This window comes from Sus scrofa, chromosome 14 (assembly GCF_054392235.1).
Source record: "Sus scrofa isolate SSC_HxYL_T2T_F1_AM1 chromosome 14, Sscrofa_HxYL_maternal_Yorkshire_Landrace_v2.0, whole genome shotgun sequence".
NCBI lineage: Eukaryota > Metazoa > Chordata > Mammalia > Artiodactyla > Suidae > Sus > Sus scrofa.
The window spans coordinates 95322949-95348227 of NC_139396.1; the positions used below are offsets into that span (position 1 = coordinate 95322949).

Below are 25279 nucleotides of genomic sequence, written 5' to 3' on the forward strand. Positions count from 1 at the left end.
GCCTACCCCACTAAAAGAGGGCATCTGAGGTCACCACTGCCTTTGTGGAACATATCATATCTAGGTTCATTTACTTACTAAAACCTCCTAATGTTACCACCAACTGGACACAAATCAGCTATTTTGGGACTTCCATCTGTCCCACTCCCCCCACCAGCTGCCCCTCTTGAAACCATACTTTTTGGTTGGTTCCAACCTTCCAATCTTAAACCAGAAGACTGCAAGAAACTTAAGACACCGAAAAATCATGACATAGGGTGGAACCCCGCTATTCCTTCTTTTAACTGGGCTAACAATTCCTCTTCCTACCCTTCACAGGTTGCTTGTCTCCCCCCAACCCCAAACCCCCAGCCAAAATGACCCTGGCTTCCACCTATGAGGGCACAGAACATTCCTCTGCCCATTCAGGGAAACCCTATTGTAACGTCACTCTAGAGGTTTGTCTAGACTCTACAAACTGCACCTGTTTTCTCTGTGGCTCCAGTGCCTATTTATGTCTTCTAGCCAATTAGATGGGAACCTGCACCCTCATATACATAATTCCCAACCTTACTCTCATAAATGGCCGTATACCACTTCGCTATACTCTCAACCCCTGAGGCAGAAGCGAGCAGCCCTCACCATAATATCAGATCTAGGGATTATCCTTGGGTAAGAACAGGCTCAGCAGGGCTCCTAAATTCTATGATCACTGCTTGACAGCTTTCCCCAGAACTCACCCAGCAGATTACTAACCTAGCAGCCCAACTTAACACTTTACAAGAACAAATAAATTCTCGGAATAGAAGAGCTTTGGATTTACTAACAAGGAAGAACCTGCGCCATGTTAACGGAAGAGTGCTGTTTCTTGGTAATCAAGCTAAGCCCAGGCTAACCTTCGAGATATCATCTATAGAGCAAATAGGTTTTTTTTTTTTTTTTTTTTTTGTCTTTTTGTCTTTTCTAGGGCCACTCCCGTGGCATATGGAGGTTCCCAGGCTAGGGGTTGAATCAGAGCTGTAGCCGCCAGCCTGTTCAGAGCCACAGCAACACAGGATATGAGCCACGCATGCAACCTACACCACAGCTCACGGCAATGCTGGATCCCCAACCCACTGAGCAAGGCCGGGGATTGGACCCGCAACCTCATGGTTCCTAGTCGGATTCGCTCACCACTGAGCCACAACGGGAATTCCATAGAGCAAATAGGTTTTATAAGAAAGGAGCTTCAGGAGTTCCCATCGTGGCACAGTGGTTAACAAATCTGACAAGGAACCATGAGGTTGCGGGTTCAATCCCTGGCCTTGCTCAGTGGGTTAAGGATCTGGTGTTGCCATGAGCTGTGGTGTAGGTCACAGATGCAGCTCAGATCCCGTGTTACTGTGGCTGTGGTGTAGGCTGGCAGCTACAGCTCTGATTGGACCCCTAGCCCGGGTACCTCCATGTGCCGCAGGTTTGGCCCTGGAAAAGCAAAAAAAAAGAACAGAGTTTCAGGAGGATTTAACTGGTAGGATTTGAAACCAGCATCTGGTCCTGGTTCTCTTGGTTAACCCCTCTTTCAGGCATCATGGTGGCCTTTCTACTTCTGTTAAACTTCAGGCTATGTATCTTTAACATCCTTATACAGTTTGTCTTAGAGAGTACAGCAAATAATTCTCCAGATGGTAGTGCAACAAGAAAATCAACCAGTTAACACCCGGACAACATTGGCACAAGCTGCCATATTGTTCCATGGAGCCACATCTTCCTCTTCAGGAATGACCTGGCAGAGAAGAAGGGGAAGGAACACAGGGACCTTCAACGCCCCTGTTCAGTGGAAACGGCCAGAGTGGTCATCGCCCTTTTCCCTTATAATCTAGGTTCCAAAACACCAAAGAGGAAGATAGGCAGGTAGACAGACACAGCAAGTATTCAAAGGGGCCAAAGACTTGGCCTTAAATAAAAAGAGGGGGCAGTGTGGGACTCCAAGGCCTCTCCAACGAGATGAACTCATAGAGTCTCAAGATGTCTCTGTAGTCAGGATAAAAATTACCAGACCCTTATCACCCCTTCCATCCCATTGCAACTGTTACAAAATTCTTGAGTCTCTCCTGATCAACCTGACCTACTCCACTCCTACCCCATATAAGGCAAGTTATTTAGCCTCTTCCTCTTCTCTCCCCATAAGGAAATTATATATTACCAACCTATCAGCAGATAGGTTAAGACCTTCTGTCTGGAGTTCCCGTTGTGGCTCAGGGGTTAACAAACCCGACTAATAACCACGAGGTTGCAGGTTTGATCCCTGGCCTCGCTCAGTGGGTTAAGGATCCGGCATTGCTGTGAATTGTGGTGTATGTCGCAAATGCGGCTCGGATCTGATGTTGCTGTGGCTGTGGTGTAGGCTGGCAGCTGTAGCTCCAATTCAACCCCTAGCCTGGGATATGCCTCAGGTGCAGCCCTAGAAAAGGCAAAAAGACCAAAAAAAAAAAAAAAAAAAAAAAAAAAAGACTGTTTCTCTCCTTTGTTCCTGGGCTATAAAAACACAAACACAGGCTCATCGTCCTTGGCTCTCCCTGATCATCAGGAAGTCAGCCCATTGTGCTAGCAGCATTTCTTGCCTCAAAAAATTTGTCTTTCCCTTCACCCCACTGTAAGTCTGGAAATTCTTTTCCAACCCATGCACAGACCACAACAGATATTTTGAACATCATTTCCACATCAGCCCATGCAGTGACTTCATTAACTGCTGTAGATATTTAGCCATTTCTCAACCGGACCATCAGATGTTTTTCTGGGTTTTGCTATACTAAACAAAGCTGCCATAGACTGTGTGCCTGGGTGTCAATTTTAGTTAACTAGAATGAATTCTTAGAGCAGAATTACTGACTCAAAGGGTAAAGACAAGTTTAAAATTTTGGTAGAGACTGCCAGATTGCTCTCAGGCTTTTTTTTTTTTTTTTTTTTTTTTTTTTTTTTTTTTTAAGTTGAGGAGTTCCCCGCTGTGGCACAGCGGAAATGAATCTGACTAGGAACCATGAGGTTTCGGGTTTCGTCCCTGGCCTGGATCAGTGTGTTGAGGATCTGGCGTTGCCATGAGCTGTGGTGTAGGTTGAAGATACAGCTCAGATCTGGCATTGCTGTGGCTGTGGTATAGCTTTGATTAGACCCCCAACTTGGGAACCTCCATATGCTGTGGGTGTGGCCCTAAAAAGGAAAAAAAAAAATTCAGATTGCTACATACCCTTGTGATTTTCATTGCTTAATCTTATTCTTGGTGAATATTTTCAGTTAATTTAAAGGTTTTGTAATAACTAGGGGAAAGATCCCAAAGAGAGACAAGGAACAATAAACATAGCAATTGACTCAAGTTAGTAACTCTTCAGTAAATACCTACCCTCGTGAAGCAATTTGCATAGCATTCTTGTCACTATGAAAGCAAATTCCTTTCAGCCCAAACTCCCAGAAAGCAGTAAGGGCAGCTATTCTAAATGTAAAGAACATTCTGTGCAAAATCACAATGTAAGCCCTTGTGGAGCAAGTATGCTGCTTAGATAGGACATAATTACCATTACAGCTGCAGCAGATGCAGGCCTGGGTTCAGTGATGTGAAAATGAATTTTGAATTTCCCATCAGAGTTTTCACTTGGACCCTTTATACAACTGGGCCAAGGCTTCAGCTTCCCTGATCTGAAAAAATCAATCACACAGTGTTGCTGAGATTATAATTATGAACAACCAGCCTTCACTGAACACCTGCTATGACCCTGGCACTGAGCTAAGTCCTTTGCAGTCCCTCCACCTTGGGATGATGATGGTATCACCATTTAGCAGGTGGGAAAGCTAATGGGCAAATGGGGTTAAGTCATTTAGCCACAGCAATAGTCCGCTCTGTTTGACTTCCAAGCCCATGGAAAAAAGTACATGCTGCATTGAAAACTATACATGCTGCATTGAAAACTGACAAAAGCAGGAGTTCCCACTGCGGCTCAGTGGCAATGAGTCTGACTAGCATTGATGAGGACGTAGGTTCGATCCCTGGCCTCGCTCAGTGGGTTAAAGATCCAGTGTTGCCATAGCTATGGTGTAGGTGCAGCCCTAAAAAGACAAAAAACAGAAAATAATAAAACTGACAAAAGCCTTGCAGGAAACAAAATAAGAGGAACAAAAATGCCTGTATTCCATGGTCCTACCATCTACCCCTGGAAATTTATCCTTAGAAAATAATCCAAAAGGAAAAAAGTCATGCCCAAAGATAACAAGAGCTAAACAACAAAGTTTAACAAAAGAGAAATGACTAAATAAATAATCTGATGGATTATTTAGTACCCATTAGTAACGGTGAAATGTAAGAAACAGTGTGAAATAGTGGGAAACTCCCTGGTCTCAAAGTCCAAGGATGGGGTAGGTCTTCACATACCATCTGAGTGACCCTGGGCAAGTTAGGTGCTCTGTGTCTCTTTTTTCTCATTGATAATAATAATATTACTCTTTTGTGCATAAATAAGATAATCTTTCAAAGTATGTGTCATTCCCACTGTATATAAATAGTAACACTTCATTCCATGGTTAGGCATGGCCGGGAGGCCTGCATTCACCAAGAAATAGGAACATCTATGATGTGTGTCCGTTCTGGGCATGAATTAGTAGTGCAAGGCTCCAGCCCTTTCTCCCCATGAGACGGTGATCAAGAGAAAACAAATGTTAACAGGGGCGGGGGAGCTAATATCGAGCTGTCATGTGGAGGGCAGCTATCTAGAGACAGAGCCAACTTTGGCGTGAGGAATAAACTTTTTTTTTAAAGGACAGTACAGTAAATGATTTTTTGCGTAGGTTCATCAATTAACTTTGAAGTGTTAGTTTTTATCTGTTTAACTATGTCTGTATCTACGCACAGACATGTATCAACACATGTGCATACATCCCTGTAGTCAGTACATTTAGGTCTACACACCTAGCTTTTCTTGCGGGATCCCATAAGAGTAAGTTGCAGACATCATGGCCCTTTACCTCAAAATTCTTCAGCATTCTCTCCTAAGATCAAGGACATTTTTCTACATAAGCATAATACCTTATGCAAACCTGAAAAAAGTAACAGTAATTCAATAATACCATCTATACACAGCCGACCCTTGAACAACATGGAAGGGGGGCGTGTTAGGGGCACCAATGTCCTGAGCAGTCCCCACTCAGAGTTGGCCTGAGTGAGGAATGAACTTGTTTCCTTGAGCCGCTTGAGCTTTGAGGATTGCAGAACACAATGGGCCTATCCAGACTATGAGAGTAACCTTGTCTGCTTAACACATAAGCAGGACCTAAAACAGTGCCTGGCACAAAAATCAGCTCTCAAGAAATGATTGTAAAATGACTATTGTCCCAGAGGTTAGGATTTCTTTTTCTTTTTTTTTTTTTTGCGGGGGGGGGGGTGATGGAAATTTATATTTTCAGGTAGGTTTTGGTTACGCAAGTTTTCGTTACACACTGACTCATCAATGTTTACACTTAACAGCAGCATGTTACATCATGTTTCAGTTATGACTCAGTTAAAAAAAATCACTTTCTTCTCCAAAATGAAAATTTCAAGTACAATTTGTGCAAAAATTATATATCTAGATATGAAGTAGGTACAATAATTGACACGTACACATAAGGCAAACCCAAGTAATACAAGGATCATATTTTCAACTACAATAAATTTGGTTCAAAAAGTATTTAAGACAGAGAACACTTTATAGTAAAAACAGAGCAAAACACCCAATAATGAATTAAACATTTAAGCATGATCATCATGCATTATGATATATTTTTCAAAAAAAAAAAAAACAGGAAATACAAGAAAATATTTACAAACATAAAACAGGAATAGGAAAATTCTGGAGTTCCCGTCATGGCGCAGTGGTTAACGAATCCTACTAGGAACCATGAGGTTGCGGGTTCCATCCCTGGCCTTGCTCAGTGGGTTAACGATCTGGCGTTGCCATGAGCTGTGGTGTAGGTCACAGACACAGCTTGGATCCTGCATTGCTGTGGCTCTGGCGTAGGCCGGTGGCTATGGCTCCGATGGGACCGCTAGCCTGGGAATCTCCATATGCCTCGGAAGTGGCCCTCAAAAGGTAAAGACAAAAAAAAAAAAAAAAAAAAAAGGAAAATTCATTTTATCGTACTTAAATCAATGACCAAATAATGCACAAAAATTAAGAGAAACTGAATTCCATAATTGATAACTTCCACCTAAATATTTTATGTTGAATAACCCAGGGGTTAGGATTTCTTTTTGGCTTTAGTATATAGGTAACATACATTTATTTATTTGTTTGTTTGTTTATTGTCTTTTTCAGTCCCCACCCACAGCATATGGAAGTTCCCAGGCTATGGGCTGAATCAGAGCCGAAGCTGCCGGCCTACACGGCAACTCCAGATCCTTAACCCACTAAGCAAGGCCAGAGACTGAACCGGCATCCTTATGGATACCGGTCAGTATTGTAACCTGCTGAGCCACAATGGGAACTCCCGGGAAGCTTCTTTATCCCTGTAGCCTAAGACTCCACCAAGAGATACCCAGCCCCCTTGGGTAGCACCAGCAGAAACCAACAAAAGCTCCAGTGGCACCAGATAAACCAAGCTGACCAAGATAACAATGCAAAATTGCTGAAAATTAAACTACCATTGAAATAATAGTTCACAAAAGTAGACCAAGACCCATGTGCTACCCATAAATAGGGTGATGCCTGCTAAAATAAAAGATTTAAATAGGTCCTAGCATCTCCTAACGTAATAGACAAAATGTCTAGGATATTATCAATCACCCATCCTACCAACAACTAAGAAAATCACAAACTAAATGAGAAAAGACAAGATGCTGTGATGAACCCTGCAAAGATTTTAAAGCAGCTATCTTATTTATTTTTATTTTTTGGCTTTTTTAGGTCCACACCTGTGGCATATGGAAGTTCCCGGGCTAGGGGTTGAATCAGAGCTGTAGCTGCCAGCCTACACCACAACCACAGCAATGCAGGATCCGAGCCATGTCTGCCACCTACACCACAGCTCACGGCAACGCCAGATACTTAACCCACTGAACGAGGCCAGAGATGGAACTTGCATCCTCATAGATTCTAGTCGGATTCATTTCTGCTGTGCCATAAAGGGAACTCCCTAAAGCAGGTATCTTAAAACTGCAACTAGGTTGTCAATTAGAAATCCTCTTGAAGTAAGTTAAAAAAGAGAAAATCTCAGCTAAGAAATGAGTTATAAAAAAGAACCAAATGGAAATTATAAAACTGAAAAATATCATAACAAGAATAAAAACTTAATGGGTAGGTTCAGTATTAAATTGGAGAAGACAGAAGACTCAGTGAACTTGAGAACAGAACAAGAGAACTCATCATTCAGAAAAAGAGAGAAAAATAGACTGGGAGAAGAAAAAAACCTCAAAGCCTGCAGGCCTGTGGGACAATAACAAAAGAGCCCAAACTTTGTATCATCAGAGTCTCATAAACAGGAGAGTGAGTAGGGCTGGAGTTGAAAAAGTATTTGAAGAAACATGGCTGAAACATCCCCAAATTTGGTGAAAGACACAAATTTGCAGACCAAAGAAGCTGAGCTAACCCCAAATAGGATAAAGTGCTAAATAGCAATAATTATCTTAAATGTAAGTGGTCTAAATATACCAGTAAAAAGATAGAGATGGGCAAAATTGATAAAAAATGCAACTCAACTACATTCTACTTATAAGAAACTCACTTCAGGAGTTCCTGTTGTGGCTCAGTAGCAGCAAACCCAACTAGCATCCACGAGGATGCAGGTTTGATCCCTGGCCTCGCTCAGTGGGTTAAGGATCCGGCATTGCTGTAAGCTGTGGTATAGGTCACAAACAGCTTGGATCTGATGTTGCTGTGGCTGTGGTATAGGTCAGCAGCTGCATCTCCAATTCTCCCCCTAGCCTGGGAACCTCCTTAGGCTGCGAGTAAGGCCCTAAAAAGACAAAAAAAGACAACCTGGGAGTTCCCTGGTGGCCAGAAGTTAAGGATTCTGTGTTGTCACTGCTGTGGCTCAGGTAACTGTTGTGGCATGGGTTCAACTCCTGACCCAGGAACGTCCACATGCTGAGGTGGGGGCCAAAAAATTAAATAAATAAGTAAATAATAAAAGCTTTTGCTTTACAGTGATGCTAGGAATTAGGTAAGAGCATAGTATCAAGACTATTGTAAATATGGAGTTCCTGTCATGGCTCAGTGGAAACGAACCCGACTACCATCTATGAGGACACAGGTTCGATCCCTGGCATCACTCAGTGGGTTAAGGACCCGGCATTGCCATGAGCCGTGGTGCAGGTCACAGAGGCAGCTCGGATCTGAGGTTGCTGTGGTTGTGGTGTAGGCCGGCAGCTGTAGCTCTGATTCGACCCCTAGTCTGGGAACCTCCATAAGCCATGGGTGAGGTCCTAAAAAGACAAAAAAAGACACACACACACACACACACACACACACACACAAAGGACTTGTAAATATAATGGAGTTTATTCTCAGATGCCTAAAGTCAGTTTTAGTCTATAATTATAAAATTTAATTATAAGGTTATTGACAGAAAACAAATACCAAACAGCACCCAAGCCTGCTTGTTAGTGTCAGGCTCCAGAATAAAATAAAAACACCATATAACGCATTTCAGCAAAATAATTTTATTTCAAACACATGGCAAACATATACATCCAACATGTACTTTTCTTACACATTTATTCACAGATGATTTCCAAACTACAACCGCCTTGCTTCTAAGCATGGACTAAAAGTTATTTTAATTGAGACATGAAAAATGCTTTTTTCCATGATCACATAATTGAATGGGTCACATCAGAATTTGATTAATTAGATAAGTTCTATAAATTTAAAGCTTTGAAAAACTACTACTTTGTGTCTAATGGTTTCAGACATGACATAAGATGCAGCAGATCAGCTGGTATTCCAGAGAAGTATCTTAGTTTTTCTGGTGATGGAACCACTTATCCACTGCAGTCAGAGAAAAGAAAAATAAATTAGAATCCCTGTTAAGAATCAAAATTATACCCAACAAATAACAATGAATAATATATTTGTTTCAATGATTCTGTGGATTACAGTAAAACAAACCTACATACATGCAAAGCTCCACTGCAGCAGAAACAGGTAATTTTTATTTTTGTCTTTTTTGGCCGCCTCATGGCATATGGAGTTCCTAGGCCAGGGATCAGATCCAAGTGCAGTGGGGACCTACAACCGCAGCTGTGGCAATGCCAGATCTTTCACCCTCTATGTCCTCCAGGGATTGAACCAGCGTCCCAGTGCTCCAGAGCCACTGCCTATGCCGTTGTGCCACAGCGAGAACTCCAAAACAGGTTACCACAGTGTTTTCTTTTGGGCTCCCTTATTCTTGATGCTGATCCCACACACAGGGGATTCTCACCAGAAGAACCTTACAGAGAATTCTAACATAGAAAGTTGGAGAGAACTCTTTTCTGGGTGAAGCAGCCTGTGGCCAGATGAGGATGCGGAGCCCAGCTTACTCCAATCTCCACAAGGCATCTACCCAGAACTCAGAGAACAGTGGGTCAGGGTTTGGAAACTGCTGTCACAGAGGGTGGCACTACAGGTGGTACCTACAGCCATCTTTCTTCCCACACATGCTATGAAACTCTATAAATGCTTCTCCCTGTCCTTCTCTTTCTCTGCATGTATGTGGTATATGTGACGTATCTACAGCTAGAGATGTAATTTTCCCACACGTATGCATGTTTAATGTAATTTTACTACAATATAGATCTTACCATCTGTTGGTATTGTGCAGGCAGATTCACATGGTGGTGGTAACTAAAATAAAATATTAAAATGTATTAGTCTAATCCCAGAAAAAGAAGCTAAAAAGTATACTGACACAAAAACTGAAAGGAATCGAGTCAACTATACTCCAATAAAATTTTTTAAAATTTATTTTTTTGCTTTTTAGGGCCACACCCGTAGCATATGGATGTTCCCAGGCTAGGGGTCCAATTGGAGCTATAACCACTGGCCTACACCACAGCCACAGCAACGCGGGATCCGAGCCACGTCTGCGACCTACACCACAGCTCACAGCAACGCTGGATCCTTAACCCACAGCATGAGACCAAGGTTCAAACCCGCAACCCTATGGCTCCTAGTTGGGTCTGTTTCTGCTGCGCCATGATGGGAACTCCTTTTTTTTTTTTTAATTTTTTTTTTTTTTAAAAGCCTAAGCTTTTCTTACTATTAAAAAAAAAATCTGAACAGACAACTACCCCAATTTTTAGGTTCTAAAAAAAAGTATGTCAGAAAGACAAATACCGTATGATATCACTTATATCCAGAGTCTAATATATGGCACAAACGAACCTATCTACAGAAAAGAAACAAACTCATGGACTTGGAGAACAGACTTGTGGTTGTGGAGGGGGAGGGAGTGGGATGGACTGGGAGTCTGGGGTTAATAGATGCAAACTATTCCACTTAGAGTGGATAAGCAATGAGATCCTGCTGTATAGCACAGGGAACTCTATCTAGTCGCTTGTGATGGAACATGATGGAGGATGCACCATAATATGCATACTGGACATCCTCAAATATTTATTGAAAGTACTTTCCCTCCCCAGTCAATACCATATTTTTTAGCCACCAGGTATGTTCTTCTTGAAGGAAAACTGTACTTACAGCATCCACAATGGCTTTGGCAGCATCAGGATCACACTGGAAGGGGCTCTCGGACACGGTGGTATTCATGCTATTGAACAAAGTGAAAGCCGTCACACGTCACAGTAACAAAAACTTCTCTCTTGCTAAAAATCCCAAATTAACGGTGGCAGGCAAGATGAGATTCAAGTTTGGCTTAGTGTAAAGCTTTCTCGCCTATATTCAATATGTAATTATTTATTTGGGCAAGGTACAGCTATTTTTGTGGTCAATTTTACTTGAATACTTTAAGTTCAGATTTCAAAAGCTGTGATTGATGTTTTGTAATGCTCACTCAAATAGCTAAGAAATTTGCAAATTAAAACGAGAAACAGACCCTTCCTAATTAAATAAAATGAAAAATTCAGTTTCTGTAAGTGCTGATATCTGAGATGGACACTCCTGGCAGGAGTAACACCTGGTTCAATACTCCCGAAAAATAACCTGGTAAAATGTGCCCATGACCTTTTAAAAAGTATATATGCTTTCCACCTCTTCAAACTCAGAAATTTAAACAATGACGTACAAATGTTCAATATATATAATTTCACTATTAATAATAGTGAGGGAGTTCCCTGGTGGCCTAATGGTTAGGACTCAGTGCTTTCACTGCTGTGCCCCAGGGTTCAATCCTTGGTGTGGGAATAGAGATCCCATATCAAGACGGTGCACCCAGCGGCCAATAAAAAGAAAAAGTTAAAAAACAGTGAAAAGCTAGAAGTAACCAAAATATCCAACAACAGAGATAATGAAAAATTATTATCCATCAGATGGAATATCATACAGTTGGAATGTTATATATCATAAAAATATTGTATAATGGGAGTTCCTTTTATGACTCAGTGGAAATGAATCTGACTAGTATCCATGAGACCAGAGGTTCGATTCCTGGCCTCACTCAGTGGGTTAAGGATCTGGCATTGGATCTGGTGGTTCGGATCTGGTGTTGGCTATGGCTGTGGCGTAGGCCAGCGGCTACAGCTCTGATTAGACCCTTAGCCTGGGAAACTTCAAATGCCATGGGTGCGGCCCTAAGAAGAAAACAAAAAAAAATTATATAATGACATAAAGAAATGCTTAGAGTATTAATTTTTAAACCATAAAATAAATTGTATATATATGATCCTAATTATTTTTGAAAATATTATACATGCACACAAAGGATTGCTAAAAGAATGTTATTAACAATAGAAAAACTGTGATTAAAGGGTTTTTTTTGTCTTTTTGGGGCTGCACTTGCCACTTATGGAAGTTCCCAGGCTATGGGTTGAAGCAGAGCTGTAGCTGCTGGCCTATGCCACAGCCACAGCAATGTGGGATCCAAGCCGCAAGTGCGACCTATACCACAGCTCACAGCAATGCCGGATCCTTAACCCACTGAGCGAGGCCAGGGATCAAACCCGCAACCTCATGGTTCCACTAAGCAATGATGGGAACTCTGAAACTTATTTTTAAATGTGATATAAACTGTTCTATTATAATGGATATGCTTAACTATTACATTTTGGTTGTTTCTAACCTTTTGCTATTATGACACTGCAATGAATATCCTGGTTAACTTTGGGGACTGTATCTATATGATACATTACCAGTAGTGGTGTTAAAAGAAATACACGCATTTAACATTTTGGGACTGGGAGTTCCTGTTGTGGCACAGCAGAAACAAATCCAACTAGTATCCATGAGGACACGGGTTCGATCCCTGTCCTCGCTCAGTGGGTTGGGGAATCCAGCGTTGCCATAAGCTGTCGTGTAGGTCACAGATGCTGCTTGTATCCTGCATTGCTGTGGCTGTAGTACAGGCTGGCAGCTGTTGCTCGGATTTAACTTCTAGCCTGGGAACTTCCATATGCTGCAGGTGTGGCCCTAAAAAGCAAAAAAAAAAAAAAAATAATAATAATAATAAAAAAATTGGAACTGAATATTGTCAAACTGCTCTTCACAAAGCTTGTACCCACTTTTAGTCTCACCAGCTACATATATATGCTCTTGCCATTCTAGGCTATCATCTAGTTTTTACTGTCTTTACTGAACTGCACTTTAAATTTCAAAGTGAGACCATACTTCTTATATGCAAACTTCCTTTTCCTATCTTTTTCTCCCCACTGAATTATTAGTCTTTCTTATCAACTTGAATAAGCTATTTATAAATTAAGGAATTTAGCCCTTTGTCATACGTTAAGGAAAAACTGTCTCCTGATACGTTAAAAAAATGTATCAAAAGTCAACCTTTCTTTTATGGATTTTGAGTTTGTCTTCTGTTTGGAAAGGTCGTCCTACTACATGCTAATAAATAAATTCACCTATACTTTTTCTAGAATTTTCTAACATTACAAGTTATCTGTTGGAAATTAAATACTGATGTAAGACAAGAGCTACAAACTCAAATGCCAGCAGCCAGTACCCAATTAACATGTGAGTATAAAGTAGCTGTAGGTAAACTTGCTGGGTTGCTTGCACAGGACACTCGTGGAGCCCCTGTCTGGTTATAGCACCTTTTAAAAAATAAAACAGCCACAGCATGAGAGTGGTTGCTAGTGTGCATATCTGGTGTAAGGAATGTAAGAAGCAAGATAGAGATCTAGTTTTATTTTCTTCCTAAATAGTCAGTTGGTCCAAACCACTTATTTAAATACCTTCTTTATTATAAACCAAATTCTCATACCTCTTTAGGTCCACTTTAGGTCTACCAAACTTTAACAGAACTGAATAATTTGACTTTCTTCTTCAACATCAATTATTAGTAAAACAATAGTACTAAACAATGCCAAAATAATTAATGCTCTTCCTCACCACCACCCTTATTTTTCAGAATTTCCCCCACTACTCTCACGTGCAATTTTTTTTCTAGATGAAACTGAATGTTATTCATGAACATAGTATACCTTTCCATACAACATCTCTTATATTCCTTTTTTTGATTTTGATTTTAGGGCTGCACCCTCGGCATATGGAAGTTCTCAGGCTAGGGGTCGAATCGGAACCACAGCTGCCAGCCTACACCACAGCCATATCTGCAACACAACATCCGAGCCACATCTGAGCCACATCTGCAACCTCCACTACAGCTACCAGAATGCCAGATCCTTAATCCACTGAGCAAGGCCAGGAATTGAACCCGCATCCTCATGGATCCTAGCGAGGTCTGTTACCACGGAGCCACAATGGGAACTCCAACATCTCTCATATTTCTCAATAGAGTCTTGAAGTTTTCTTCTGGGTCCTTCAGATTTCTTGTTTATACTTTTTCTAAATACTATTCTAAATGGGATCCTTTCCTCTATTAGAGTTTCTGTTACAGTTTGTTTAGAAAGCTAGCAATGTACATATACACTCATTCTGTAATCATTCACCTTGCTGAATTCTCTTTTCCAAGGTTTTCTAGATATGCAATCATTTCATCTGCAACAATTTGCTCCCCCTTTTCCAATACTCCTGCATCTTATTTCTTTCTCTTATTTACTTTATCAACTAGTATTTTCAGAACAACACTAGTTAAGTGGTGATAGGGAGTACTTTCTTATAATCTTTAAAAGAGGAGGTATTTTGTACAAAAAAATGTGCCAGAGCCAGACAGACTTGGATGCAAGTTCTAAATTCAGAGCACTTACTATGGTGTGAATCTGTTTAAGTTTAATCTCCCTGCATCTCTGTTGCACGCTTGGCAAATGTTAACTGCTCAATCGATATTAGCTGTTACTAGTGGTAGTTAAGTCAATGTGCATGGTAGATCCTAGTTTAGTTGTGTTGAATCTTACATATTTAGATCAAAGAATACCAACCCTTGCACCCAACCTGATAATAACCATCCCATTCTTAGTACCCTGATGCTGGCAGCCTTTCCCAATTCCCCTTACAAACGTCTAATCTCACCGTCCCCTTTATAGTTTTAGTTTGTACTTATTCAGGGAAAATCTCCTGGCACTTTTCAGTTGTTTATGTAGCTAAGCTACCTTCTGTAAAGGAAAAAAAAAATGTTGCCTGCCATTCCTGTTCTACAAGGATCAAGCCATAAGCCTCAGCAGTCACCCACCAACAATGCACCCTGAGGGGAATTCAGGATGAAGAAAAAGAGGAAACATTTAGATATACTGGCCCCGACATCACTAAGATGCATATCTAAGAAAAAATTTCAAATGAGCCCAGATTCTTGCCTCTTCCCATACACAGAAAAGCTTTTTTTTCTTTTTTTTTTTTTTTTTTGTCTTTTCTAGGGCTGCACCCGTGGCATATGGAGGTTCCCAGGCTAGGGGTCTAATCAGAGCTACAGCTGATGCCTACGCCAGAGCCAGAGCCACAGCAATGTGGGATCCAAGCCGTGTCTGTGACCTATACCACAGCCCATGGCAACACAGGATCCTTAATCCACTGAGCACGGCCAGGGATCGAACCTGCAATCTCATCGTTCCTAGTTGCATTCATTAACCACTGAGCCACGACGGGAACTCCTCTTTTTTCTTTTTTTTGACTGCAGCCACTGAACAGGGAAGTTCCCAGGTGAAGCGAGCGATCACACCTGCACTGCAGTTGCGGCCTGCCCCACAGATGCATCAACACCGAACCTTTAACCTCCCTGAGCCACAAGGTAACTGTCTAAAATTATTAACTCGAGATGTCTCTTCTTTTTCAGTAGCAGTATTATTTTTATGCTTGACTACATGTTTTCTCAGCAAAAAAAGTTCCCATATATCCTGGCTCCTCCCTTGCCTCTCTGGAGCAGTTCCTCCGAGCCACCCGAGAGGCTGTCTTACAGATTATAGTTCTCAGTAAGGCCCTCAAATAAAACATAACTCGCAACTTTTATATTGTGCCTTTTTCTTTCAGTTGACACTTCCTATTGACTAAGCACTGACAAAACCAGTTCTCTCTTTCCTCTGTGAATGTAATGGTGCAGTGTGTTATGGTTACTAAAACCTTAGGAGCAAGCAGGTCTGCTTTGTGTGTTAAACATACAGAAAAGAGTTAATGCTTACCAACTGATTCCTTTTCCATCAGTTTTCTTTGTCACTAATGCTCTCCAATAGTCATGAGTGCTTTTAATAATATCAACTGCAAAGTCCTATAATTCGAAGAGATATTAATTAGAATGGTAGATATGTGTTTCCTTATTATCACAATTTTTCCTAAGCTTGATAAGCTCTGTTTTGAATTACTTCCTTGTATCAAAAATGGAAGAATCCTTTTATTATTATTAGTCCTTTTTGTCTTTTTAGGGCTGCATATGCAGCACATGGAGGTTCCCAGGCTAGAGGTCCAATCCAAGCTGTAGACACCAGCCTACACCAGAGCCTCAGCAATGCAGGATCCGAGCTAAGTCTGAGACCTATACCATAGCTCATGGCAACGCCAGATCCTTAACCCACTGAGTGAGGCCAGGGATTGAACCCACGTCCTCATGGATGCTAATCAGGTTTGTTAACCTCTGAGCCACGACGGGAACTCCCAAAAATGGAAGAATACTTTTAAATGAATAAATCAACATCAAGGCTGTCTTATGTCTTGAGACATCTGTTTTATGATCATATAGTCTTTAGATGATAACAATATGGTTATTAAAAGTTCCTATACAAATAAACCCTAAAGCTACCGTTCTGAGTGACACATTACCTTATCTTTAAATTCTGCATTGAAAGCAAACTGGTTCTCAGGTTTTCCATCGGGGACCTTGTACCTCCGAAACCAGTCCACAGTAGCTTCCAGGTAGCCAGGTTTCAGCCGCTTGACATCATTAATATCTAAGAAGGGAATAAGCAGGTGGCAAGAGGAATATGTAATGATTTATGCATTCAATGAAAAAGTCAAGTACTCACTTGGAGAGAGCTGTGGTATAGATTACCAAAAAAGTTCAACATAATGGGAGAGCTAACACCTTGTTGAGAAGAGAACACATATACACATGAAGAGGAAATCATCTAGTGTCTTAGACTAGCTCTTACCTCAAGTACAATCAAGTACCACAGTAACTTTGATTAGGAAAGAGGAGGGAGAAATGACTGGAGGCTACATAATGACAGACTAATTTGGCAAGTGTATGTAACTTCTAAGAGAAGGAAAGAAGATACTAAAAGACAGGATGAAGCTGTACTGAGAGGACCATACCCCACCTACATACTAACAAAAGACAAGAAAAATGCATTACACTTATTCATTGATAGGTTACATATTAAACATGACCAGGCTTTTCTCACTGTACAATACAGGCATTCAATATCGCAATACGTTAGTTCAGGCCAACGGCAAAAAAAAAAAAAAAAAAAAAAAAAAAAAAAGGGTCCCATGTAAAAAAACTTAAAAGTTTCTGTACAGCCAACAATGTCATCAAACTCAACTTTAAATAACCAAACTGCTGCTCCATGCAAACAAATAGAAGATGTAAGTGAAAAAAAAAAAAAAAAAATCCATCAGGAAAAGTGTAATTGGAAGGAGGAAATACATTCAATAACAGCTTATTTATATTTTGGTAAAATAACTTTGCTTACGTCCAATTCATACTCTACTTAGTTAAAGAATATCATTAATTTTATTATCAGGGTACCACTAAAAGTATGGAAAGTTTGAACTCCTCTATTGTGGTAAGTGCAAAGATGTTGTCTCTTGCATAAGAAATCCCAAATTCTAATCTGGCTATCTAAATCAGATACCTTACTTAGTCCCAAGAACCCAATGGATGAATCACAACCCTGTCCTCTACAGTTCTGAGGCTGCCACCTTTTAAGTGACACAGAAGCCATGGGATTTCTCTGGAGAAACACCCAGATCTTTGACATATACACCTTATGAATGCATCTGATAACATGAAAGATGAAGGGGTAAATACAGCCTCAAAGCTCACCAAGGCTCCTGTACACCAGTCCCTTTAGAGTGGTTGCATCTTTGGAGTCCATGAAACACTCTTGTTCTTTTTGTCTTTTTAGGGCCACAGCCATGGCATATGGAAGTTTCCAGGCTAGGGATCAAACCAGAGCTATAGCTGCCAGCCTACCTCACAGGCACAGCAACATCAGATCTGAGCCACATCTGCCACCTACACCACAGCTCAAGACAACACCAGATCCTTAACCCACTGAGCGAGGCCAGGGGTCAAACCTGAGGCCTCATGGATACTAGTCGGATTCGTTACCTCTGAGCCACGATGGGAACTCCCACTCTTTTCTAACCCTGGTTGAGCAGGTGATATGAGATACAGGAGTTATTGGCAGGTGCACATGAAGTCTTCCGCCACCAGTGTAAGGTGCCCGTCTTCAGAGAGCACTGCAGCAGGTACTTCCAAAGCACCAGGAACACAACTCCAGGTTTAAGTGTCATTACAGAATCTCAAGGACAGAAAACAAAACTTCGAAGCCCACTGGACACCGACTTAAAGTGTTCTTCCCAATGTCTGAAATGTAGCCATCAGCCCTGTAACATCTACAGAATTGTTTTAGTGTTTACAGCCAAATATACTGGGCTCACACAGTTTTAGGGCCTTCTCAGTAGCACTGCATCCCATTAATCATTCTTTTCTTTTCTTTTCTTTTTTCTTTGTCTTTTTAGGGTCGCACCCACGGCAAATGGGGGTTCCCGAGCTAGGGGTCGAATAGGAGCTGTAGCCGTTGGCCTACACCACAGCCATAGCAACAGGGGATCTGAGCCGTGTCTACGACCTACACCACAGCTCACGGCAACGCGGGGTCCTTAACCGACTGAGCGAGGCCAGGGATCAAACCTGCGTCCTCATGGATACTAGTCAGATTCGTTTCCACTGAGTCATGACAGGCACTCCCCCATTAATCATTCCCTTAAAACATTCTGGTTGCCACTGTTCCCCAATAAACTCCTAATTTTAGAATGGTTTCAGATGAGAAGCTGTGGAGATACTACAGATAGTTTCCAGATACCCTACATTTGCTTTCCCGTTACTAGCATCTTACAGAAGCATGGTACATTTGTCACAATTAATGAACCAATATCAATACGTGATTATTAACTACCATCCCTTTCTATGCCAGGATCCCATCCAGAATCCCCCATTATATTTAGTCCTCGTGTCTCCTTATTTTGATGACCATGACTGTTGTGAGAGGTCAGGCGTTTTGCAGGATGCTGCCCTGTTGGGACGTGTCTTCCTTTTCTCAAGATTAGACTAGGTTTGGGGGAGGAAGACCACAGAGGTAAAATGCCCTTCAAAAAACATCATTTCAAGAGTACATGCTCTCAAGACAACTCTTTTCACTGTGGATGCTGACCTGGGCCGCCTGGCTGAGGTAGTGCCTGTGAGGTTTCTCTGCCGCAGTAATTCTCTCCCACCTGCCACTTTCCATAGCAGACTCTGGAAGAAGTCACTGCAGAGCCCACACTTCAGAGAAGATGAATGCAATAACTAGACATATGAATTAGATCATTAACTAGGGGCAAAGTTAATAGAAAAATAGTGGAGATAAGTTAACACAGAGTTACAAAGTTACAGCTTTTTTTTTGACAATGAAATTATAGCACTAACCCATACAGTTATGGTCAGTTGATTTTCAATAGTGGTGCCAAGACAATACAGTGGGGGAAAGAACAGTCATTTCAACAAGGAGTGCTGGGACACAACTGGATATCCATCGGCAAGAGACTAACGCTAGACTCTTACTTTACACCCTATACAAAAATTAACTCAAAATAAATGAAAGACCTAAATGGAAGAGCTAAATTTTATAAAATTCTTAGAAGGAAACATAACTGTAAATCTTTGTGACCTTGGATTAGTCAACAGTTTCTTAAACATGACACCCAAAGCACAAGCAATAGAAGAAAAAAATTAGACTACATCAAAATGAAAATGTGGTGCTTCAGAGTTCCTGTCGTGGCTCAGTGGAAACAAATCTGACTGGCATCCATGAGGACACAAGTTCAATCCCTGGCCTTGCTCAGTGGTTAAGGATCCAGCGTTGCCGTGAGCTGTGGTATAAGTCGCAGACGAGGCGTGGATCCCGTGTTGTTGTGGCTGTGGTGTAGGCTGGCAGCTGCAGCTCTGATTTGACCCCTAGACTGGGAACTTGCATATGTCATGGGTGTGGCCCTAAAAAGAAAAAGAAAAAACAAAAACAAAAACAAAAGAAAATGCAGTCAAATCACATATCTGATAAAGATCTGGTATCCAAAACATATAAAGTACTCTTACAACTCAAAAATAAAAAGACACACTCCACTAGAATGGCTATAATAAAAAAGAGAGCTAACAGTAAGTACTGGCATGGAGATGGAAAAATTGGAACCCTTACGCACTGCCAGCAGGACTGCAATTAACAGCTGCCTTGGACAAAGTCTGGCAGTTCCTCACAAGGCTAAGCCTGAGGGCTACCATATGACTCAGGATCTCCATTCCTGGGGATTCACACCCAAGAGGATTAAAAACACAAATCCACATAAAAACTTGTACAGGAATGTTCACAGCAGCAGTGTTATTCCTAATAGCCAAAAACAACCCAAATGTCCATCAACAGATGAAAGGATACACAAAATGTGATAAGATGTCCATAAACAATACAACTCCAGCCATTAAAAAAAAAAAAAAAAAAAAAAAAAAAAAGCGTACCAGTAACTGCTATAACATGAGTGAATCCAGCAAATCTTAAACTAAGTAAAAGAAACCCGACACAAAGGCCACATATTTTACAGTTCTATGTATATTAAATATCCAGAACAGGCAAATTCATAGAGACAGAAAGCAGATTCATGGCCGTCAGGGTCTGGGAGGATGAGGCAACAGGGAGTGACTGTGGGACCCTTTAAAATGTTCTGGAATGAGACAGTGGTGATGTCTGTACAACATGGTGAATATACTAAATGCTACTGAATTGTACACTTTAAAATAGTTAAAAAGGTGAATTTTATATTAACTTTACCACCAAAAAAGGGGAGAATGAAGTACTGATACATGTTACAATGTGGATGAACCTTAAAACAATATGCTAAGTGAAAGAAGCCAGATTCCGTGTGATCCCATTTATGTGAAATGTTCAGAACAGGTAAATCCATAAAGACAATAGCAGACTGGTAGTTGCCAGGGACTGAGGGAAGTGGGTCTTGGGAGTGACTGCTAATGGAAGAGTGGTGAAAATGTTCTAGAATTAGAAAATGACGGTATCCAAAACCATAGACTTGTACACTTTAAAATGGTGTACACATTATATCTTATTAAAAAACACATTTTATCTCAGTTAAAAAACATGCACATTATATCTTAATTAAAAAACTTTTTAAGAGAGGGAGTTCCCTTCGTGGCTCAGCAGCTAACAAACCCAACTAGGACCCATGAGGATTCGGGTTCTATTCCTGGGCCTCACTCAGTGGGTTAAGGATCCCGCGTTGCTGTGGCTGTGGTGCAGGTCAGCAGCTGCAGCTCTGATTCCACCCCTAGCCTGGGAACTTCCATATGCCTGGGAACTTGTGCGGCCCTTTCAAGCAAAAATAAATAAATAAATAAATAAAAATTAAAAAATTTTAAGATAAATAAACATGGAGCAACTAAGTGTTAGCATGTGGGGAAGGAACGAGGAGAACAGGAAACACAAACTACTAGATGTTTTCTTTCCTGGAATGAAGGAGAAAGTTCACTTAGTGAACCAGAGGAGCTCAGGAGCAGAAACAACAATGTCTTCAAATGCTTTGTTCCTCCAGCCTTTCACGGTTTGAAGGGCATGGCCTTCTAAGTGTCACTACAGGTTAAGTTTGGTGCTGTGTAAAATTTAGGTATAAAGACTTCAGACCCTACAAATTTTCTTACCATTGTAATTGGCTGCATCCGGATCATCCACGTTAATGGCAATGACTTTCCAGTCGGTTTCGCCTTCATCGATCATTGCCAATATGCCCAGAACTTTCACCCTGATTATTTCCCCTCTGGCACATACCTGAGAAGCAAACACCACAGCTGGGTCAATACTACAGAAGGAAACTTTGGAAGAAAAGCTTAACTTGGTGGATAATAGGGAACGAGGATGACGCCAAGTTTCTGCAAACTTACCTTAAGGCTGTTCCTTTAAGCAATTTTTTTTTTTTTTAAATGGCCGCACTTGTGGCCTATGGAAATTCCCAGGCTAGGGATTGAATCCAAGCCCCAGCTGTGACCTATGCTGCAAGTGCAGCAATATCAGATCCTTAACCCACTGTGCCAGGCTGAGGATGGAACCGGTGCTGCCACAGAGACAAACCAGATCATTAATTCACTGCACCACAGTGGGAACTCCTAAGCAATTTTTTTTTTTTTTTTTGGTCTTTTTGCCTTTTCTAGGGCCGCTCCCTCGGGCTAGGGGTCCAATCGGAGCTGTAGCTGCCGGCCTACGCCAGAGCCACAGCAACTCAGGATCCAAGCCGCGTTTGCGACCTACATCACAGCTCACGGCAATGCCGGGTCCTTAATCTACTGAGCAAGGGCAGAGATCAAACCCGAAACCTCATGGTTCCTAGTCGGATTCGTTAACCACTGCGCCAAGACGGGAACTCCCCTAAGCAATTTTTAAAAAGCTCAACAAAGTGGAGTTCCTGTTGTGGCTCAGCAGGTTAAGAACCCGACTAGTATCCATGAGGATGTGGATTCGATCCCTGGCCTCACTCAGTGGGTTAGGGATCTGGGGTTTCCGCAAGCTGCAGCATAGGTTACAGATGTGTCTTGGATCCTGCATGGTCTTTTTAGGGCCACACCTGCAGAATATGGAGGTTCCCAGGCTAGGGGTCAAATGGGAGCTGCAGCCACAGCAACGACAGATCCGAGTTGAGTCTGTGATCTACACCATAGCTCACGGTAATGTCGGATCGTTAACCCACTAAGGGTGGCCAGGGATTGACTCTGCATCCTCATAGATACTAAACAGATTCATTTCTGCTGAGCCACGACAGGAACTCCTAGAGCCACCCTACTGGATAGAGGAATTCCTACCATAAATCTCCAACTCGTGAGGGCACTTGGCTTGGGACAATTCACTGGTCACTCCAAATCCTTCAACAAGGTTTGCCTTGTTGCCTCCTGGTACCCTTCATCTACTGCCTACTCACCTGCCTTCAGAAGCGATGCACAACATCTCCAGTTCTCCGCCCCCCCATGCATATACACACTTTTGAATGCTTAGAATGGATTGGAAGCTTTTAATTTATCACCCAAAGAGGCACTATTTCACTCATATTCATATATTTTATTTACAATGTTTTTAAAAGTATGAACTTTGTATATTTCATTGATACCATCTCAACACTAAAGAAAAGTATTTCAGGAGTTCCCATTGTGGCATAGCAGAAACAAATCTGACTAGAAACCCACATGAGGTTGCAGGTTTGATCCCTGGCCTTGCTCAGTGGGTTAAGGATCCAGCGTTGCTGTGAGCTGTGGTGTAGGTTGCAGATGCAGCTCAGATCTACTGTGGCTGTGGCTGTGGTGTAGGCCAGCAGCTGTAGCTATGCTTATAGACCCCTAGCCTGGGAACTTCCATATGCCACGGGAGCGGCCCTAAAAAGCAAAAAAAAAAAAAGAAAGGAAAAGTATTTTAGATTACATTACCTTGCTTCCAATTTCACACACATCAATTGGGTCATTGTCACCACAACAGCCAGTGTGTTTGTCACTGTGTCCTGGGTCTTCCCAAGTCTGGAAAAAAAATAAATAAATAAAAGGAGACTTAGAGAATAACATTCCTATACATGCTAAGGACAAAGTGGACCCTGTTGGTTTTAAAAGATAACATTCTGTGATCTTTCTGCAAAAATATGAATCTTCAAGCTATTTATTCTCATTTAAAAATCAGTTATTCACATAATAATCTTAATTAAAGACTATTTTAAGCAAACAAATTCCAACCGTCTAATAACTGAGACAATATACAAACACAAATGTAGACCCATATGTTTACTTTAAAAATATTTTAAAAGAAAACTTTCGATGCACTCTTGGTACTTACTATCTTCTGCTAACTAGATTTTGTTTGAAAGAAGTTTCTGAAGCAGAGGTAGGTAGGGGGTGATATTAAAATGGAAATGATGTGTCCTGATGGCAGAAGTGTCATTGCTGACCGGAGCCAAGAGTAAAAAGTTGAATCGGGATTTTCTAAAGCTTTAAACCTCAAGACAGAGGCCTTGGAGAGGCTCTTACAGAAGAAGAGATGGCTGTGTTTGCCAGGAAGTTAGGTTTAAAGTGTGGCTGTTGTTTTGGTTCTTTTCTCTCCCAATCCAGAACATATTTCTTGGATTTGTTTGCTTACTCAGCTGGAGTAAAGGCAAAAAGATCAAAGTAGGAGTCCTGTCATGGCTCAGTGGAAACGAATCTGACTAGCATCTATGAGGGTGTGGGTTTGATCCCTGGCCTCGCTCAGTGGCTTAAGGATCTGGCGTTGCCATGAGCTGAGGTGTAGGTCGAAGACATCGCTTAGATCTGGTGTTGCTGTGGCTGTGATGTAGGCTGGTGGCTGTACCTCCGATTAGACCCCTAGCTTGGGAGCCTCCATATGCCGCGGATGAGGCCCTAAAAAAACAAAAAGGAAAAAAAAAAAAAAAAGATCAAAGTGAGGAGGGGGGTGGATGGAACTAGAGATTCTCGTACTAAGTGAAGTAAGTCAGAAAGAGAAAGACAGATACCATATGCTATCACTCACATGTGGAATCTAAAATATGGCACAAATGAACCTATCTACAAAACAGAAATAGATTCTTGGACATGGAGAACAGACTGCGGTTGCCAAGGGGGGGGTGGAGGAAGGGGGATGGATCGGGAGTTTGGGGTTAGTAGATGCCAACTATTGCATTTAGAAAGGTAAATAATGAAATTCTACTGTACAGCACAGGGAACTATAGTCAGTCTCTTGGGATAGACCATGATGGAAGATAGTATAAGAAAAAGAATGTGTATATATATGTATGACGAGATCGCTCTGCCGTACAGCAGAAATTTACTCAACACTGTAAATCAACTATACCTTAATTAAAAATAAATTTAAAAAAGTGAAGGGGGAAAAGGAAGACCAGCTCCAATAAAGCCAGGTCCAACCTATAGAAGAATAAGCATTTCAGCAATGTTTTCCCAGAGGGACACATTTCAGGCTAGACAGTAAATCAATTGAAGCACAAGGTGAAGTGCTATAATGAAAGCAAACAACTTTATGATGACCTGGCAAGTTAGATGAATTTGACCTATGTTTTGGTAACCTGTGGACTGTTTCATAGTAGATTCCACTTAATAGACTTAATGGTCAATAAAAACGAACCCTTTATCAATGGAAAGAAAACTAATTGAATATTTCATTTAAATCCATTTAGAAATTCTAAGCGTCACAGCACTAGCTTAGCCAAACCAGAATTAAATCTACACTGACTCGTAATAGACATAATTCTAGTGATCTTTCATTCGATTAGATAAGAACCTACTACACACTGGTTTTGTGTTGGGGGTAAGTTGGCCGACAATGCAGACATGCCCCTCCTCAAAGGCTGACTATTTAGGAAAACAGAATCCCCATTATTACTTTACCACAAAGAGCTTAGCACAGAGAAGAAGGACTAGGACCATAAAGATAAAAGTCAACAGCTGTTGGAACCGACATGAGCCAGGTACTCAATGCTTTATTTTTCAAAGCGCCACATGAGCTGTGTACTTA

General features: G+C 41.3%; 1 protein-coding gene across 2 annotated transcripts in view; it reads right to left on the reverse strand.

The window, feature by feature from the left end:
* Positions 1 to 8622: 8622 nt before the first annotated feature.
* PPA1 (inorganic pyrophosphatase 1) overlaps positions 8623 to 25279 on the reverse strand; it is a 35243-nt gene continuing 18586 nt past the window's right edge. Inside the window, exons 5-11 of one of the 2 annotated variants that reach the window (XM_001925080.7) lie at positions 23194 to 23280; positions 21427 to 21553; positions 16284 to 16411; positions 15650 to 15735; positions 10659 to 10728; positions 9761 to 9803; positions 8623 to 8966 (exon numbers count right to left, since the gene is read on the reverse strand). In XM_001925080.7, coding sequence (XP_001925115.3) covers positions 8935 to 8966; positions 9761 to 9803; positions 10659 to 10728; positions 15650 to 15735; positions 16284 to 16411; positions 21427 to 21553; positions 23194 to 23280 — 573 coding nt within the window. In that variant the 3' untranslated portion in view covers positions 8623 to 8934. Of the gene's footprint in view, positions 8967 to 9760; positions 9804 to 10658; positions 11574 to 15649; positions 15736 to 16283; positions 16412 to 20986; positions 21554 to 23193; positions 23281 to 25279 lie in introns of both variants that reach the window. The other variant, XR_014828063.1, reaches the window with a different exon arrangement.